Source organism: Alosa alosa, chromosome 2 (genome assembly GCF_017589495.1).
Source record: "Alosa alosa isolate M-15738 ecotype Scorff River chromosome 2, AALO_Geno_1.1, whole genome shotgun sequence".
Taxonomy (NCBI): domain Eukaryota; kingdom Metazoa; phylum Chordata; class Actinopteri; order Clupeiformes; family Clupeidae; genus Alosa; species Alosa alosa.
In genome coordinates, this window is record NC_063190.1 from 8982504 (window position 1) to 9002740 (window position 20237).

General features: G+C 43.9%; 1 protein-coding gene across 6 annotated transcripts in view; it reads left to right on the top strand.

Moving 5' to 3' along the window:
* Positions 1 to 20237, top strand: part of gria3a (glutamate receptor, ionotropic, AMPA 3a) — a 63021-nt gene that overhangs the window by 11862 nt on the left and 30922 nt on the right. For all 6 annotated transcript variants that reach the window (XR_007192172.1, XM_048231466.1, XM_048231479.1 and 3 more), the window contains exons 3-4: positions 1551 to 1790; positions 13217 to 13404. Coding sequence is in view for 5 of the 6 variants with exons in the window: in XM_048231466.1 (XP_048087423.1) it covers positions 1551 to 1790; positions 13217 to 13404 (428 nt within the window). In the remaining variant the exon portion in view is untranslated. The remainder of the gene's footprint in view (positions 1 to 1550; positions 1791 to 13216; positions 13405 to 20237) is intronic.

Consider the following 20237-nt stretch of genomic DNA (forward strand, 5'->3'; position numbering starts at 1 on the left):
TAAGGGTCACATATGTGATGGTAAAGAGAAAGGACAGATCTCTCTCTTTCTCTCTCTCTCTCTCGCTCTGGCTGTCTAACGACACACACACACACACACACACACACACACACACACACACACACACACACACACACTTGCACTGGCTGTCTAACACATACACACACACTCACATCACCCCCACTCCCCACACACACACACAAACACATACACACTCCGAGACCTGCATAATGATGCCAAAGCAGACAGGGGCAGATGCAGCCGGATGGAGGCTGGCTGCTTTCATCCTCTTGTATTTGTTTCCCTTTGTACACATTTTTGTCAGTGCAGCACTCAGACCTCAGAGTCAAAGAGAGCACTATCTTAGTCTGCATGGTAAATCTCTGACAGCTACATATAACCTCACCCTGGCTACTGACCAACTTAAATAATTCATCATTTAATCATTTGCAACTGCAAAAACATTTTTAATTCATAATTTTAAGCCTGAGATGACATCATGTAAGGTCATAATGTAAAATCTGCATTATCAATTACTCTCTTCAGAGTAGCATAAATGCAGAGCTGAGAGAGAGAGAGAGAGAGAGAGAGAGAGAGAGAGAGAGAGAGAGAGAGAGAGAGAGATATGCCTGGGACACTGTGCACGGTGCCACAGGAAGTGCTGTGCATTTAGGGCAGTGAGCAGTCACTGATTCCCCTGTTAGTGATGGATGGCTGCTCAAACAGAAGCCCTCAGTCTGAAGGGGAAATGAAGGGCAGAGGGATCAGGCGGCCACATCACGGCTGCTCTCTCCGTTAGAATGCCGCCCGGCTAGCACCAGCTCGCCTCTGGTTCTCCTCTCCGCTCACTCGCTCGTCATTGCGTATGATCAGAACCACTGCTGCATATTTAGATTTGGTGTGTGTGTATGTTTAGATTTGGTGTGTGTGTATGTTTTCTTTCTTGCTACTCTTACCTTGTCTCTTGGCTCTTGTGATTGGAAATATCTGGAAATATTTTTTTTTGGCCAATCACAAAAAACCCCATCACTGCTGTGCACAGGGACTGCCCACAGATTGGTCTTGACATGTGCAAACAAGTTGATGGCACTCTGAGCGAGACGCTTCCTTTAAATGGTCTTGTTACCCCCATGGTCATTTTTGAGCCTGAGTGACTACTACACTCATTTTGTGAGAAGGGAAATATGCAGATCTGGGAAGTGTTGTGAATGCCACATAGTGTCAGGTTGTTTGGAGGGAAAAAAACACACTAAGAATATTTTGTGAATGTCACAGGTTGTTAGAGGAGTTGAGTGAATGTGAGTGGATTTAGTGAATGAAAGGTTTTGAAAAAACTTTTCTTGAATATCTCTCTTTCTGTGAGCCTTTCTGTGTGATGTTAATAATAAGGGGAAATAATAATAGTTTTGCAGTGCAGACCCACTTTTAACTTTTGATATTGACCAATGACACACAACTGAAAAAGCAAAACAAAAAAGAACGAAACTGAAGAGCATGTGTGGCGAGATAAAACATTGAATATTTCTCTCTCCATTTGCCTCTCTCCACAGTCTGTTCACAGTTCTCGCGGGGTGTGTACGCCATCTTCGGCTTCTACGACAGGAAGTCCATGAACACGCTGACGTCGTTCTGCGGCGCCCTGCACACCTCCTTCATCACGCCCAGCTTCCCCACCGATGCAGACGTCCAGTTCGTCATCCAGATGCGGCCGGCGCTCCGAGGCGTGGTCCTTAGCCTGCTGGCCCATTACAAGTGGGAGAAGTTCGTCTACCTGTACGACACAGACAGAGGTGCGTTGGGAAGGCTGTGTTGACGTTTCTGTGAGAGAGCACTGTCCTCGCCTCTAATGCTGTACAAATGCCAACCAAAGACTTTTTCAGTGTGTGTGTGTGTGTGTGTGTGTGTGTGTGTGTGTGTGTGTGTGTGTGTGTGTGTGTGTGTGTGTGTGTGTGTGTTTGAGTGAATGTTTCTCTCTCCCCTCTCTGTGTGTGTGTGTGCACAAATATAGATGTTTCTCTCTCTCTGCTCTGCTCTGTTGGTGTGTGTGTGTGTGTGTGTGTGTGTGTGGTGTGTGTATGTTTGAAAGAGAGAGAATCAAAGGAAAGATGAAGAAGAGAGACAGAGATGTGTGTGTGTGTGGGTGGGTTAAATGATTTGGATATGACTGGTTTGTAATTGGATTATGTGGAGGCAAGGCTTGATGGACTGACTTTAAAACGTCCTTCATGCTCTCCTCCTCATCACCACCAACCTTCGGGCCTCTTCCCCCACCTCCCTCTCTAATGCCACTAAACCCACTTTACATTACAGACCCACTTTACATCAGACATTAAAGCCCACGGATAGAGATATACCTGAGGAGGTGCCACAACCCACTCTGTATGTGCAAAATATATGCAGAGCATATATCTACTTTATACCCACAAATTATATACCAGAGTTCCAGAGTGGAATTAAGTCTGGGGTCATGGAGTTGAATAGAGGGAAGAAAAGAAAACTGAGTCAGATAGTCCATTGCTCTGTGTTAATGTGTTTCACTTTGTGCATTAGAGATTACTTATAGTCTAGTGATGGTGGATGTTAAGAAGTTTCATAAGACGAATGAACAGAAGTGGCAGTTCATGTATAATGAGTATGTGTGTGTGTGTGCGGGTGTGTGTGAGTGTCTGTGTGTGTGTGTGCATGTGTGTGCGTGCGTGTGTGTGCGTGCCTGTGTGTGTGTGTGTGTGTGTGTGTGTGTGTGTGTGTGTGTTAAAGCGAGAGGGGGAGAGTCAGGGATGATGCTTATACAATGCCGCTGATGGAGGGAGGGAATGTGACCTAGTTGAGAGGATGGCCTCTATGGATCCCCTGGGCTCATTGAGCCTCTGTTCGGACGTTGCGGTTCAGAGGTCGTAATTAACATCACTTTGAATAACTCACTATCAAAACAAATTGAATTAGCCTGATCCGCGGTGCTGATTGTGCTAGTAGGATTTTGTCACATCATTGTTTTGTGTGTGTGCGTGCATGCGTGTGTGCGTGCATGTGTGTGAGTTCGAGAGAGAGATAATGTCAATTGTTGTTATTATTACTATTATTTGCTCATTATTTTTGTGTATTTTTTTATGTATGTATTACTTTGGCAACATTGTAACACTTACAGTCATGCCAATAAAGCTCATTGAATTGAAATTTATATTGAAATTGAGAGGGAGAGAGAGAGAGAGAAAAAGGTTGGGGAGTCATGCTGTTAGTGGCCTCAGTGTTTGGTTGATTTGTTTGTGTGTTTAGTTAGTAACGGCATGTGATGTAAGGGGGTCCAGCTCATCACTGCTAAGTGCAGAGTTGTCTCTGGAGGAACAGGCCAGAACTCACTCTTCCTGCACCACACCACACAGCCTCTATATTTAGTGCGCCTGGACAGTGCAGAGCAGTGTTTTATTAGGGCATAAATGGGGTCAGATTTGGCTTTCTTTTCAAAAAGCCCTTTCATCTATATTTTACACCAGATCCTCCTCAGCTCTGTGTGTTTCTGTCCATTTTTTTCTTCTGATGAGTATAAAGCTCGGTCTTATCTCCGCCTCATTCCACACACACACAGCTAAAGTACACTAGCCTGACATTACACACACACACACACACACACACACACACACACACACACACACACACACACACACACAGCTACACTAGCCTGACATTTAATCCATTCGCAAAGTGGCTCTAGCACTTGAGTCCTTTTCTCTCTGTGTTTTTGTTATTTAGCCTAGCATCCAGGCTGGAGTAACCTCTGTGTGCCCTAGCCTTCCTTTCGTGTTAGCATCATGACGTCCATGTGAAGGCCTGGCCAGTGAGCTGATGGTGATGGGTTGATGGGATGATTGAAGTGTGACATGAAGGTCAAATGGCAGCCCTCTTCCTTGAGCCAGACACTTTTACAAAGACATATGAGCTTGACTTGTGATATGAAGTACATTTTACCTGCTAAGTTGGTATTCAAAATTCTCACTTGCAATCTTTCACACTCTCATTCTCCAAATTCTCACTCTTAATACACATTACCCCCCCACACACACACACACACACACAAACACAAACAAACACACACACATACAGCATCTAACCAAATTACTCACAAATTAAATTAGGCCGCCTGTGATTTTGATGATGTAAGAATGTAACTAAACTCCATTTAGTTAACCCTTTTAATTTTATTCAGGTGTGAGTTTATTTATTTATGCATTTCGCTGGTCCTTAACCACAACACCATCACTGTTGCTTGTTGCATTAGAATGCTGAACTATTAGCAAAACAAAGCAAAAAAGAACACCAACATGGGGCAGTTAGTGGGGCAGCTCCCAGAGGTAACTAGAGGAATGCCAGAGGAATTACAATAGTGGATGGAAAGCTGCTGGCTTAATGTTGGTGGGGAGATTCCTGGAAAAAAAACCATTGAATCACTTAATCTTTGAGTTTATACAAACCCTCCTACCAAAAAAATGGCTGTGACTTTTATTTTGACACACGGGAAACACTTAAACAGGATGTGTAGTTTTAGGGAGCGCCAAATCGTATGCATTAGAAGCTGAGACAGTTGGATTCACAGGTGACACCTGTGCCAGTGTTCTGATTAGCCCGGGAACTACTCTGGGATCTTAACGAGCGCAGCTGGCTTTAGGCCATTATGACATCACAGCCATTCAAGTCTATGGGGGAAAAATGAGCTTTTTAACATTTTTAATCCCCTATTTCTCAAAAAGTATAAACTTTTTAAAAAAATCTGAAATAATAACTCTCTTGCCCCACTCCAGACCTTCAGAACGGTTATTTCAAAATGTCTGTACGTTAAGCGGTTAGAGTCGCATTCATTCTTGAAAAGGTAAAAAGAAAAGGTTATAATAAGAAGAAGCCAGGAGATTTCAAGATAGTGGATTCCATCCACTATAATTAGTCAGACACACTTGACCGTAGCCTGACGGCCACCAGCTACCCCTCCTCTGCCACCCCACCACCCAGGGCCCCTCGTCGTGCCACTCGAGACGGGAGAACGCAGAACAGAGACAAGAGAAGGTGAAATAGGAATGTGCCCTCCAGCCATTAGAACCATTTGTCCCTTTTCCCCCAAAATACATTCACACCAAAGCCTGCTGCTGCTGTCTCTCTCCCCTCTGCTGCCGCGGTGATTGGGGGAGAGGTAGCAGATTCAGGTCAAGGTTTCAACACAGCCATTTCCAGACCAGACTTTCTGCATTCGGATGGCCTTGGGGTGTTTGGTCTGCCATGACACCAGATAGAACACCCTCATCCAATGAGCAGCAGCTTAGCAAAAGTACATACGGAAAACGAGAGCATTTCTAGGTATGTGGGCTCCCTCCCCACCGTGGAGAAGCTGCTGCATCCCTTAGGTCATCCTTGGGGACTAAATAATCTCACAGTTATGTGGATCATCCCACTTGCTGGCTAAAACATCCCACTAGCATCCTCTCCTCGCAGTGGAAGCACATGACCTGAAAAAAAGAGAATGAGCATAGTCACCCCAAACTAAGGACTCTTCTATGCGTAGAAACTGTCCACATAGGCAGGTAAATGGCTAAAGTATTGCTGTTGCCTGTCTTGGTTGTCTGCCCAAAGACTGTTTGAACATGACAGACGTGCCAGAGCTCTATAATGGCACTACCTTAAGTCCCTCAGTAGCACTAGCCAGGGCAATGAGCATACTGCACTAGAGAGCCTAAATGAAGGTCAGGGCAGCGAGTGATTCATACGTTGCTCCGCCATCACATGCCCTCTGGCCAGAGCCCCAGAGGAAGACACTGTGTACAGCACATGTTGCCGTTACCTTCACCTGACCCCCACATGACAGACTTTCCAGTGACAAACATAGAGCTCTTCTTAAAGGTGTAGTGTGTGGTTTCAGGGGACGTCAGCTTGAGTTGAATACAAACAGGCCACCCCTGCTTCTTTCAGGGCACCATTTATCCAGCATATTATCTGTTTCAAGAGAGTTCCATTATCAGCATGTTATTACACGGCTCTTCGGAGTGCTGCAGAATGCTCCATTCACTTGAATGGGCCTTCCCAACATTCGGTGGTCTGCTAATTCTCAATAACAGACCGTTGCTAAGTATAATTTTTTTTTTAAATCAACTGTTTGTGCAGTGTGCATTTTGGCACATAGCAGCCTCTTAACCTCATAAAGTACAGGGAGTCTAACCCAAAAACTCAATATTACAAGTCTTTGGAGTCACCTTGTCATTGACTAGTCTGAAGAGGTAATGTCGTGTGTGAACAAGCACTCCTTGTGAGCCTTTTATGTGCCTGACGCATTTTGAGTGGTGGTGGTGGTGGGGGTGCTAGTGAGCTATGAGCATCTCCCAGCCCAGACAGACCCTCTTTCCCTGAACCCTGTCATATCAGATAGCGGATATCTGACTCGGTGCTCCAGCCTATTTAAAGTAGAGAGCGATACTAAGCTCAGTACAGAGAGAGAGAAAGAGAGAAGGAGAGAGAAACAGAGGGGGAAGAGAAGGAGGGAGAAACAGAGGAGAGAGAGAGAGAGAGAAGCATCCTGGAGCAGCTTAATGGAAAACTGTGGATGAGCTTTGAAGAGCTGAGTGAAAGATTTACCACTCAGAGCCCCCTTGCCGCGAGCTTTAAATAAACAACACGTGTTTTGAATAAAAGATCATCTCATAGAAAGCAAAACTTCACTCCCCTTATCTCATCTTCAGACAAGCCCAAAATAGAAGTGTGTGTGTTTTGTGTGTGTATACAGTGTGTGTGTGTGTGTGTGTGTGTGTGTGTGTAAAAGAGAAAGAGAGAGAGTGTGTGTGTGTGTGTGTGTGTGTGTGTGTGTGTTGTTGTTGTACATTTAATGTTTACAGGCGCCTGCGTGTATTTTCATGCCTGTCTTTGTGTACTCTGCATGGAGATGAAGTTCTCCCCGGAGCTTCGCCAGGGCTGATTAATCACCTACTGCTAAATGGCACAGTCGGGCTGCTTTCAGGAGCGCTGAGCACATGCTAATTAACAATGGAGAGATGAGGCCAGAACCAGGGATGAGCACACAAGTGAGAAAGACAGAAGGGAGAGAGAGAGAGAGAGAGAGAGAGAGAGAGAGAGAGAGAGAGAGAGAGAGAGAGAGAAGGAGAGAGGGGGAAGGACAGAAAAAAGAGTGTAAAGGAGAGAAAGAGAGGGAGAGAGTGTGAGAGAGAGAGAGAACAGGCAAGGGAGAAAATGCTTTGATGCAGCTTCAGATCATGGGGTGTCATGTACATAATCCATCTTGTCTTTCAAAGCTTTCATGTATCAGTTTTCACCTTCCTTTGTATGCATGCTGTGTATCTGAGAAAGAGAATGTGTGTGTTTGTGTGTGTGTGTATGTGTACGTGCGTGCGCGTACCCGTACCCATGTGTGTGTGTGTGTGTGTGTGTGTGTGTGTGTGTGTGTGTGTGTGTCAAGAGGCCTGGAGTGCTGTAAAATGCTGAGTCACTCGGGCCCTGTGCTGTGCTGTGCTGTGCAGTGTGAGCAGCTGGGGACTGCACAGCTGGCCCGGACCAGAGCTCTCTCCTGGGTTACAGAAGGTCCTTCCACGCCAGCGGCACCCATGTGTGTGTGCGTGGGTGCCTGCTCAGTGAGAGGAGAGATAGGGGAGTGTGTGTGTGTGTGTCTGGGGGGGGGTGTGGTCTCATGGGGTGGACGGTGAGGTACTCAGATGGCCTGCGCTGCTTGTTCCCGTACGCATTTCACATCTTTACGCCTCCCAGAAAGCACCAGCTCACTGCTGCTGTGTCTGTCTGTCACTCCCTGTGAGCACCAACCACACCAGGCTGTGTGTTCTTCTGCCCTGTCTGAAAGCCTTCAAATGCTTGACACTATAGAGGGGATGTGAAACTGGAGCCTCACACAGTTGACTTTCTACGTCGTACACTACTAACTCAGGACAGCTACATGGGCTCCATGGCAGCTCACAGCCCCCCTGCCTCCCTCTCTCTTTTTCTCTCTGCACACACTCACACACACAGTCTAATTTACCCACGTCTGCCTGGCCTGCTTTTCTCACTGACAGCATTTCAGCACCACGGACAGCGATCAGTGTCCTAGTTCCTCTCAGATCTCTTCAGCCTCAGCAATTCCTCCAGTCTTATCCCACACACCCCTTCTCTCTCCTTTCTAGCTCTCTATCAAAACCCTCAGTCCCCTCTGTCCTTAGCAAAGGAACCTAGAGGCTGACCTCAGAACAGAATCTGATCAGACCTGACGCAAATGAGGCTGGTAGTCGCTGGTAAATTACTCATTATGGGGCTCGAAAGCCATGGGGGATGCTTTCTGCATTACTTTGAATGTATTATTTAGATTTAGATCTACATTTATTCATTTAGCAGACGCTTTTATCTAAAGCGACTTACAAAAAAAAATGAGGAATAGCATTTGAGCTACAATGCAGAGGAGACCTTGTGTGAAGACGAAAAAAAGTCACTGTGAAGTGCAAACAATGTTCAGGTAAAAAAGGGACAACGGCACCACTCCTAAGCCAACCAGTGAGCTATGGAGAAGGAGCAATGTCGTTAGCATGCTCAGTTGTGCTTTTGACTGGGTCTGGGAGACCGAAGCCATATGAGGTGACAAACCAAAGGAACCTTTGATTGACTGATGGAGTCACATGTTGTTGTTTTTTTTTTTTTTTGCCACTGCAGTAGGTTTGGTTTTGTCCATACAGAGAGAGAGAGAGAGCTCTGGTCAGCAGCAGTGGATAAAGTAGCCTGGGAATGCGTCAGAGGAGCCGTGTGGGGATTAGTGACCCAAATGGGAAGCAGCTTCTTTAGAGCTTGTGTATGTCAGCTGCGGACATTTTTAGTCATTGTGGTTGTAAGTAAAAACCTTAGCTTCACCTCAAAAATATTAAATGCATGAGTTGAGTGTAGCCTGAGGATGAGGACATAATGCTCTCTCTCTCTATCTCCCTCTCTCCCTCCCTTTCTCTCTCTCTTTCTCTCTCTCTCTATCTCTCCCTTTTTTTGCACTCTTTCTCACTCTGCTGCACACACACACACACACACACACACAGACTTGCATTCATGCACAAACTGAAAGAACTTATGTATGCTAAAATATGCTCCTGCGCAGCGTTTCTAATGTGTTTGTGTGTGGCTATTTGTTTGCACCGATGCTGACTGTTTATGGGACAGATCATCGCGTTGACTAAACTAGTCTCGACAGAGCTCCTCACGTAAGACCATTTTTTGCCTACCCCACCGGCACTCGGAAAGACTGGGAAGTTTTAAAGAGGTCACTCTCTCCCCAAGGGAGCAGAGGATGCAAGGGGACGCAAAGAAAGCAAAGGAGAGCTGGAGGAGAAGAGGAGAGGACAGGAAGAGAGGAGGAACAGAGGAGCAGTGGTGAGGAACTGAATTGAGAAGAGAGAAGGAGGAGAGGAGAGGACAGGAAGAGAGGAGGAACAGAGGAGCAGTGGTGAGGAACTGAATTGAGAAGAGAGAAGGAGGAGAGGAGAGGACAGGAAGAGAGGAGGAACAGAGGAGCAGTGGTGAGGAACTGAATTGAGAAGAGAGAAGGAGGAGAGGAGAAAAGAAGACAGAAGGGGAGGATGGAGGGCATGGAGGAGAGGGCAGGCTGACTCATGGGTGAACGTCATGAGTAACGTCCCTGAGCAAACCCTAGTGAAGTCGGCTTAGTCACGCGCAGACCTTTCTCTCACTCACACACACACACATACACACACACACACACACTCACACACATATACTCACACATTCACACACATGCACACGCAGCCGACATCCTCATCTGAGAATTTTTAATGGTCTGACCGTCTGAGCCCCAAACATCAAAACATTGGCAACACAATGGAAAGCAAATGTAAACAAAAGTGCTGCGGGAGCAGACGGACGTGCTGATGAGAGGGCCGTCTGCTTGGAGCAGTGCTGCAGGCTGGCCTACACCTGATTCTGTCCATAGTTTGGAGAGTGTGTGTGTGTGTGTGTGTGTGTGTGTGTGTGTGTGTGTGTTAGGGAGAGAGAAAGAGAGGCAGGGGGTATGTGTGTGTATATTTGAGATGTGCATTAAAACATTTTTTATAGTATATTTGAGTGTCCATACAGTAAATGGATAATGTATTGAAAAGGTGACATCTCTCTCCACAAATAAATACCACAACTGTTTTGAGTATGTTTACCATCCTCACAAATTAAAAACATAATAATTATTTGAAGTGAGTATTTGCTAAAGTATCCTATATTCCTCTTAATGTGCCATGATTGTGTGCATGTACAGAATGATATAATCGGGATGCCAGTATTTTAATAGTTGTTAAGCCACAAACGTTTATCCAGATATTTGATTATTTGTACGCCTGTATTTCTGGTGTTGAATGTGTAACATAAAGATGAATAGAAACAGAAAGAAGAGAGACTCACATGCAGAAGTGCAATGGTCCCATAGATGCCGATATTAAAACTTCTCATTTCCTTGCAGTAGGCTGCTGTGTATTCTCAACACTCACTGCTCATATTTTAGTCTCTTCTGCTCACTTGCAGTGATTTATGGACACGACGCAGTGTGAGAAGTTTTTTAAAAGCCTCTGTTTGTTTGTAAACTAGGAGGAAACTTTGTGACATGAAGGCAGAGGATGTTGTAAAGACACATACATGTTTCAACACAGTTTAATTGCACCAAGCACCGAAAACAAAGGCACAGATGTGCTCTTTGAAAGCTCTGGATTAAAAAGTGTTTTTTTAGGGAATGAGAGAGAGTGAGAGAGAGGGGGGAAGGAAAATGTCCCTTGGATAAATCTTCACTTACCTGACTGGTAATTATTTCCTTGCCCATGACAGCATGAAAAGTTAATCAGAATATGTAAAGCTGTTATACGCTGAAGGGTTGTATAATCGACTCTTTAAAGTTGCCTTCAGCGACCATGCTGCCACAGCCCTCTCATTTAACATCAGCCATCTGTTACCAGTGCCAGGGGATAAACCATACATATACTCTTACTTAGCGCTTGTGTGTGCCTTTTGGGAGATGGAATGTGATTTTGCATATGTGATTTTATGTGTGTGTGTGTGTGTGTGTGTGTGTGTGTGTGTGTGTGTGTGTGTGTGTGTGTGTGTGTGTGTGTGTGTGTGTGTGTTCCTTTAGATGGTGTAACCCCATATATGTTCAAGAGGTCACCATGACATTGTCTCCGCTTTTCATATAAAAAGCCACCGTTATGCCGTCTGGTTTTGCCACCGTCAGACCGAAACTTCTGTTGGCAATGAAAAGCCTGTGAGCCAGTGAATCAGCAAGTCGAACGCATATTCACATCTGTCATAATGTGTCGTCTAATCCCTTCTAATTTCATTTCACAGTGCCATGCTCTGTTCTGGATCCCCTGACATGTCTGTGAATATTGCGACTCCGCATTGAAAGTCAAATAGTGGATGCACAAGTTTCTGGCGCTAAATAGCAGCTAATTATGTCACAATCCCAAACGTCCAAATCAGCTTATATTGCTCTGGATGGATGCTCAAGAGAAGTAAAATGGAAGGCGTAATGGCTAAATCTGCCTAAATCCCCCTTTCCCCCCCAGCAGTGCCTGGCAACATGTTTAAAGTGTTAGGCTTTTCCCCTGTCTAAGGCTTTCTGAAGCAAGTACAGTATACCTCAGCGCCCACTGTTCTCTCTGTTCTCTGTTCCACAACACACACACACACACTCACAGATGCCGTTTACACACACACACACACAAACATAAGAGGGCTAACAATTGTGCATGGACATGTGGGGGTTGCCATATGTGAGTAAGTGTATGTTTGTTAGTGTGTGTGTGTGTGTGTGTGTGTGTGTGTGTGTGTGTGTGTGTGTGTGTGTGCAGCAGTGTAGGTCTGTGCGGTGCATTTCATTTTAACATGATAAGAATTTGCATAATCACAGCGAATGGTAATGTTCATTTTCCTGCATCAGCAATTCCTATTCCCCTGTGCTTACTGAGGAGGAGTTAACCTTAAAAATGACACCGGAAAAGTATTAATATATTCACCAGCATTCTCAGATTTTCTTGTCTGTCAAGATACAATGTCAATTCTTTATGAGATTGTCAATTTGTCAATTCAATGTCGATTCTTTAGCAAGATGCAAAATGCAAACTGCAAACATTATAACTGCACATATAATATGGAACTATTATATTATTATTTTGTATAACATATTATAATAATATACTTCAGTAGTCTGACTACTGTAACTATTAATATTATAATATTATATAACTAGTCTGGAACTATTAATATTATAATATTATACTTCAGTAGTCTGATTCACCTTACACAGTCTTGTGAGACTCTTGCAGAGGGCAATTACAGGAAAGCCAATATCCTTCTGTGACCATCAATACTTTATTACTGAATTCTAGGATTGGCTGCCACATTGAATGAGCTGCACTGTACTATACTGGATGTGATCCGTATCCTAATGCACTGCTGCCAGAGCCGTCGTCGTCGTCTTTGTTAAATAATGCCCACGCTTTGATGAGGCAGTTCACCCAAAAGCACCTGCCACCCTCCAGTGCAGCCGCGCGTATCTGCTGGCTGTATTTCAGCCAGTCCTTTATTTATAGCCGATAACCTTGAGTTGACATAATAGACTCCGAAATTGATCCGGCGAAAAGGAAATGTGTCATGGTGGGTTGCCGCGATGACAGCTCATCAGGGTTGGTGTTTACCAGGAGTGTCAAGGGTTGCGGACCTTAAATCAGACTTTGGAAGAAGGGGAACAACAGAGGCTTTGCAAAAATACATTAAAAATAGATGAGAAAGAGGGAAGAAGATAGAGTATCACACCCTCCAGTAAACACCTAGACAGTTTTATTTGTTCTGGAGGATATTACTCACCTGTATGTATGAAAATACCATTGCACAGCACAACTTCAGATCAGATTTATACTTAGTAATTCAATGCAGGAATTCCCCTTTTTGTCAATGTTCAACTGGGTCCCCATTTAGCGCTTAGGAGGTACACAGTCAGTCTAAAAACCGATGAACAGGGTCATGTCCTCCTCATGACAAGACAACAAGTTACAAAATGCAGTACCAGGGCACGCCTTGGCAAAGTCAGACTACATTCTCTGTATTGAAAGTCAGTGTAGCGGCAATATGAGTTATTTTAAGGTGAAAGAACTACATTGTGTTTCTTTGAGTGGAACTTGGTGCGAAGTAATGTCCATTGTTGTTCCATTAGGGTTCTCCATTCTGCAGGCCATTATGGAGACTGCCGTGGCCAACAACTGGCAGGTGACGGCGAGGTCAGTGGGAAGCATCGTAGATCCGCTGGAGTACCGACGCATCATCGAGGAGATGGACCGCCGGCAGGAGAAGCGCTTCCTGGTCGATTGTGAAGTGGGCCGCATTAACGCCATCCTGGAACAGGTAATGCTCACCTGCAGGAGTCAACAGTAACTACACACTATGCACATGCATGTGGTTTAGCAAGGTCTCAAGTCAAGTCATTTCTCAGTTTGGTGGTATAATTAAACAGTATAATTAGTAAAAAGTAAATACTGCAGATTTGTTCTTTTGACATTCCCACAGCATGGGTACTTTTTCTGTATGTGTTCCTGTACACTTCCTCCAAAGGTAACCCTTTGTAAGATGGGTTGGATTCGCCACTCTTTGTATGATCCGCATTCACCATGACATTTCGTATTAATTTGCTGTCTTTGATTGAATGCTGGGGATTCCGTTCCACTCCCCCCCTCACTGCTCTAAGTGGATTAGTCCTGATTGCTCTTGCCAGATCTCCACGTTAGCCAGAAATTGGACTGACGTTCCGAGCAGAGACAGATGTGTCGGGGGAAACGCAGTTGGAGGTGCTCCCTCTATGCTGTGAGGGGAAAGCACACAGTCTGATGCTCAGGACTCTCTCTGTAATGTATGTCAGGAGAGATGGGATCGCACTGGCGCAAGACAAAAGACAGACGGGAAACCAGGGATCTAAATTGACATCATAGCTGTGTCATATTTTTATACAACTGTCAATCCCGATTGCATTATTTTGCATTGATTGTAGAAGAAAATGAATATTTTCATAGATTACGATTATATATAGATGGATACATAGGTAGATACTGTAGATAGATAGATAGATAGATAGATAGATAGATATAGAGAGAAAAACAATCAGTCTCAAGGACAGTTTATTTTGTAGGTCACCTTACAACAGCGCACTCCTCTGAAAATGCCTGCCTATGTAAGTAGGACATGGTGTCTCACAATGGAGAGCAAGCAGACAACTAAAAATACTAAACACACTAAAAATACACCCACCTCTATCCCCTGGAGGGACTGCCAAAGATGGCTGCCTGAACCCAGCTGTGAGGGGAAGGATGCTACCACAGAGGCATCAGTTCAGAGTGTGTGTGTGTGTGTGTGTGTGTGTGTGTGTGTGTGTGTGAAACCACTGTACAATACATTTCACCAAAAACTAAACTACTAAAGGTCCATGCTATCTCTGACAAACACAACTCTCTCTTCCACTGTCATTTTCTTTCTCTCACTTTCTTCCTTTCTTCCCCTCTCTGTGATGTGTGACAACAGATTTGTATGCCATGGGAATAATAATAATAATAATAATAATAATAATAATAAGCTTTATTTGTATAGCACCTTTCATACACAGAATGCAGCTCAAAGTGCTTTACATTTGGAGCATGTAACACAATAATAGAGTCAGTCAGTCATTATCAATCACTCTTCTTCATTGCTGTGGCTGTTTATGATCCAATCAGCAATATATCAGAAAAACTATTATACTTATGTAAATATATAAAGGCTTTGCTAACAAATGCTTAGGCTAACTAATGCTTAGGCCCCGTTGATGTGGACCCTAAGCAGCCAGCTTTAGCATGTTCTTAGCATATGTCGTAATTATTATGACCACCACACAGCTTTAGCATGTTCTTAGCATATGTCGTAATTATAATGACCGTCACACAGCGAAGCGGCGGTCATATAGGTTTAGTCAGAGATTTTTTCTTCGTTTTTTTTTCCGCATGAGTAATTTTCCGTCAGGGATTCCCCACCCATACTAGACCCCCCAAAACGAGGGTAGGGCGGACACAGTTTTCTGTGAATATCTCGAGAACCGTAGGGCCTAGGACGAACACCTTTTTTTTGTATGTTGGTTAAAGGACCATGTCAACCCATCCCATAACCATTCATTTCATGTATAGCGCCACCTAGTTAAAAATGAAAAAGCAAAAATTAGGTGTTGTAATCACAATATCTCTGGCTGACATGGTCAAAACCTGCACGAAATTGAAAGAGTAGGATCATTATGACACCCTCTGAATGCATGCCAAGTTTCGTGGACTTCCGATCATGGGGGGCCATACAGTAAATTAATTTATGTGTACATTTAGTGACTGTACACCAACAGAGTTTTCTGTGAATATCTTGAGAACCGTAGGGCCTAGGATGACCAATGTTTTGCGTATGTTTGCCTCCAGGGGCCATGTTAACCCATTCCATATGCACACATGTGCATAAACAGTTTTCTGTGAATATCTTGAGAACCGTAGGGCCTAGGATGACCAATGTTTTGCGTATGTTTGCCTCCAGGGGCCATGTTAACCCATTCCATATGCACACATGTGCATAAACAGATACACACGCACATACATACATTCACAGTAATCATACGTATGACACGTACACACACAGTAGACATATACACATGCATGCACATGCACACACACAGGCGCACACACAGGCACACACACAAACACATGCACGCACGCGCACACACACAATCATACACACACACACACACACACACACACACACACACACATAAACACGTACATGCACACATGCACACAATTCAAGAATTTTTCAGAATTATGAACAGGCAAGATAGGGGTGGGGTTGTATAAAATGTATTTTACATGTGAAATCTATGAACTAATCATGTTTTAGTACTTGTTGTCTAGCAGATACCAGTGAGAATTGAGTGTGCATAATGCAATTCAGTGAGACAGTTACACCAGTGAAAATTGAGTGTGCATAATGTAATTCAGTGAAACAGTTAGAATCATGCCTTTCACCTTTTGTTTTTAGCCTGACTTTGCTGAATTACTGAAGCTGCGCAGGCTTAGTTAGTACTTGGATAAGAGACCTCCTTGGAAGAGTAGGTTCCTGCTGAAAGTGGTGTTGGTGGCTGGCCAGTAGGTGCCACTCTTGGTGGGTGCCACAAATATCAATCCCAATTTCCAATGCCCTATTGCAGTGACAGGGACACTGTATTGCAGGAGATGTTTTCCTTTGCAAGAATGTTAAATTGAGGTCCTGACTCACCATGGTTGTTAAAGATCCCATAGCACTTATCGCAAAGAGTAGGTGGTTTCCTGATTTACTGGCTAAATTCCCAACCTGGTTTATTCAATTTGGCCTTGTAATCATCCTCCCAGTGTGTAATTGGTTCATTCACGCCTTCACTCTCCACCTGAACATTCTGGCACATAATGGCTGTTGTGCATCACTCAGATGGGTGCTACACATTGGTGGTGCTTAGTGAGATTTTTCCTCTCCTGTGAAGCACTTTGAGTGTCAAGAAAAGTGCTATAACTGTAATATGTTATTGTTACATTAACCCTTCTCACCCCCACGACCCCTTTTTACTCCTGTTAAATTACTTATTTTTGTGGAAAAAATGTGCTGGACTGGGCGGCAGTCATATTTTGTACCGCTCTGCAGTACATCTAGTTTAACTTTATACACAGACGTTAAAGACTGGCAGCCTTAACCCTTTAACCCCCACAAGCCCGCCATATGGCAACTGTGGCCAGGAAAAACTTCCATATTCCAGGAAGAAACCTTGAGCAGAACCTGACTTAATAGGGCGAGCCCATCTGCTTCTGGCTGGATGAGCCCTCCAATGGCAGCAGATGTAGAATAATCTGAAAAAGTAGTCTACGAGATAAGATGAGTTAACTAAAGGCTCTCTTATACAGGTATGTTTTCAGGTATTTTTGAAAAATATTTACTGAACTCGCCTGCTTGATGTACAGAGGCAGGGTGCTCCATAGCTTTGGGGCATAATGGATAAAAGCAGCTTCTCCACATTGCTTGTGGAGCACTTTGGGTACAATTAAAAGATTAGAATTGGAAGATCTAAGTTTCCTTTGTGGTTGATAAGATATTAAAAGCTCAGAGATATATGAAGAGAATCACAGGCTCAGTCCCTGCCTCAGTCATTGCAAGCGCCTCTGATTGATTAATCACCACTATGTGGATACTGTTAGTTAGTATAATTTGTATTTTTGTCATTTGTATTTTAGTATATTTTTATATATTGTATTAAGTGTTAGTTAGTATAATTTGTATTTTAGTATATTTAGCATATTCTTTATCCTCTACTGTCCTTACTGCTTAGTTGTGTTTTTATATTATATACTTTAATTACTCTTTCTGCTGTTAAAGAATGTGTTTGTGTTGTATGTATGCTGCTGAGACCTTGAATTTCCCCTGGGGATCAATAAAGTATCTATCTATCTATCTATCTATCTATCTATCTAAGGTGTTATGACATTCAGAGCTTTGTAAGTAATTAACATAACCTTAAAATCAATTCTATAGTATAGGAAACAGGGAGCCAGTGCAGTTCACCCAACACAGAGGTAATGTGTTCTCTCTTATTGGTCTTAGTTAAAAGTCTAGCCACAGAGTTCTGTATGAGTTCCAATTTCTTTATATGTTTTTTTGGGAAGACCATTGCAGTAGTCTAACCTGCTAGTGATAAAGGCATGAATTAGTTTTTCTGCATCTTGTTGAGTTAAAAAGGGCCACACTTTGGCAAATGTTCTTACAGTAACACTTAACACTTGGCTTAACACTTAACTCTGCATCTAAGCTGACACCAAGGCTTGTTACTTTTGGTTTGACCTGGTGTGCCAAGTTCCCTAGATTACTAAGAACAATGTCTCACTTTGGTTTTGGTCCAACCAAAAGTACCTCTGTTTTGTCATAATTTAGTTTTAAAAATGTTTTGCTCATTTACTGAATAGGCATGCGGTGAGGGAGCAAAGGCCATCTGGGTTAGTTGGCTCCACAGAAATATACAATTGGGTATCATCTGCATAGCTGTGGAAGTTTACATTATGCTGACTTATGATGTTTCCCAACGGAAGCATACACAGTATAGGGAAAAGAGCAGGGGACCAAGGCAGCTCCCTTGAGCCACACCGAAAGGCAAGTCATGTTATACAGACACATGATCTCCTAGACTTATATAAAAATCTCTGCCAGTAATGTAGGTTTGAAACCAGTTTAGAGCATTATCAGAGAGACCCACCCACTTCGCAAGGCGGTGAATTAGAATGCTATGATCAATGGTGTCAAATGCCGCACTTAAATCTAGAAGAATAAGGATTGAGACTTTGTTTGAGTCAGTAGCCAGTCTAAGATCATTGACTATTTTTACTAGAGCCGTTTCTGTGCTGTGATTTAATCTAAAACCTTGAGGAAGGTATTTAACTGATTACAAACAACTTTTTCAAGTACTTTGCTCAGGAACGGTAGGTTTGATATACAGTAGACCTGCTCAGGATAGTATGGTCACCACTGTGGGTTTAGCCTCCTCCATTAAGACATCAGAAATGTATTCCTGATGATAAGAGGCCGAGCAAGACAGATATAAAAAGAGGGGAAAGGGGCGTAGGAGTCGTTTATAGAGCCATATTTTAGGCCAAGGGGCCACCCCACATGATTAATGGAGTTATAATTGAGCTGTTAGGCCTGTAGTTCTGGCCAGTGAGCCTTAATGACTCTAAGCTATTAATACCAGTCAGCAGAATGGGCAAACAGTCCCACTTTACACCATTCTACCCGGTGGCACACCAGTGTGGCCAAGACTCAACACTCAAGGCCTTTTATTGTCAGACCATCCATATACAATTGTACAGCAAGGTTGAAATAGCGTTTCTCAATTGGCCATGATGCAGACAAGTAAACATATATTATATACATATACAGTGATTTGGCCGTAGGCATGAGGCTGGAGGCCGATGCATATATATATATAAGCACTCTGTGCTATATAAATAACAACTACTACATATGTACACTAGACACACACAGTACAATTAATACATGAAGTGGGATTGTAGACATCTGAGTGCTTTAGATGACAACATAACAGACAACATGACATTACATGACATGAGCATGCAGACTCAGGGTACATTTGGATAATATAGATGTGCAAAATGGCAGAGGAAGAACATTAAGAGGTGTAAATTGACTAAAAAGTGCCAGTGCACAGTAACGGTGTGGGAGTTGGGGGTGAGTTTGTTTACAGGCTCTTGGTGCGAGAGGGGGGCGCCAAGATATTGAGGAGCCTGACTGCCTGCCATGTCTGGCTGTAGTAGTTCTGATGCTCCGAAACCTTATACCAGACGGCAGAGAGGTGAACAGATGGGTGTACAGTGTGTTTTGTACAGTTCTGGGTGCTGGGAGGGGGACTCTGATGTTCTTCTCTGCTGTCCTCACAATCCATTGGAGGGACTTGCGGTGTTGCAGTTTCCCTACCAAAGGGAGATGCAGCTGCAGAGGACAATCTCGATGGTCTTGGCTTGCCTGCTTTCCTCAGCCGCCGCAGGAAGTGGAGACGCTGCTGGGATTGGTTGTCCGTGATGCTGCTGTTGAGCGTCCAGATGAGGTCATCTGCCATGTGCACACCCAGGAACTTCTGATGACCTCAACAGCGGAACCGTTGATGTGGAGTGGGATAAAGATGGCAGGGCTTTTCCTGAAGTCAATGACCATCTCCTTCGTCTTTTCAACATTCAGACACAGACTGTCCTCCTGACACCAGTTCACCAGCTGTTCTGACCTCTTCTCTGTATGCAGGCTCATCGTTGTTGCTGATGAGTCCCACCGCTGCTGTTTTATCTGCAAACTTAATGATGTGGTTTGAGCTATGCTTTGCAATGCAGTCGTGTGTTACCAGGGTGAACAGCAGTGAGCTGAGCACACAGCCCTGGGCATAAGTGTTCAGTCTGATGACCCTGGAGGAGTTAATACATATACTGACAGATTGGGGCCTGGCAGACAGATTATATTATGACTATCATTTCTGGGACATTTGTCCATCTTTGGTTAGATGGTTATGTTCATGGTATGTTATCCGACCCTTTTCTCTAAAGATCGTTGATGAAGATCTGTCTTACACAGCAGCAGCAGCACAGCTGAGGCAGTATGCATCT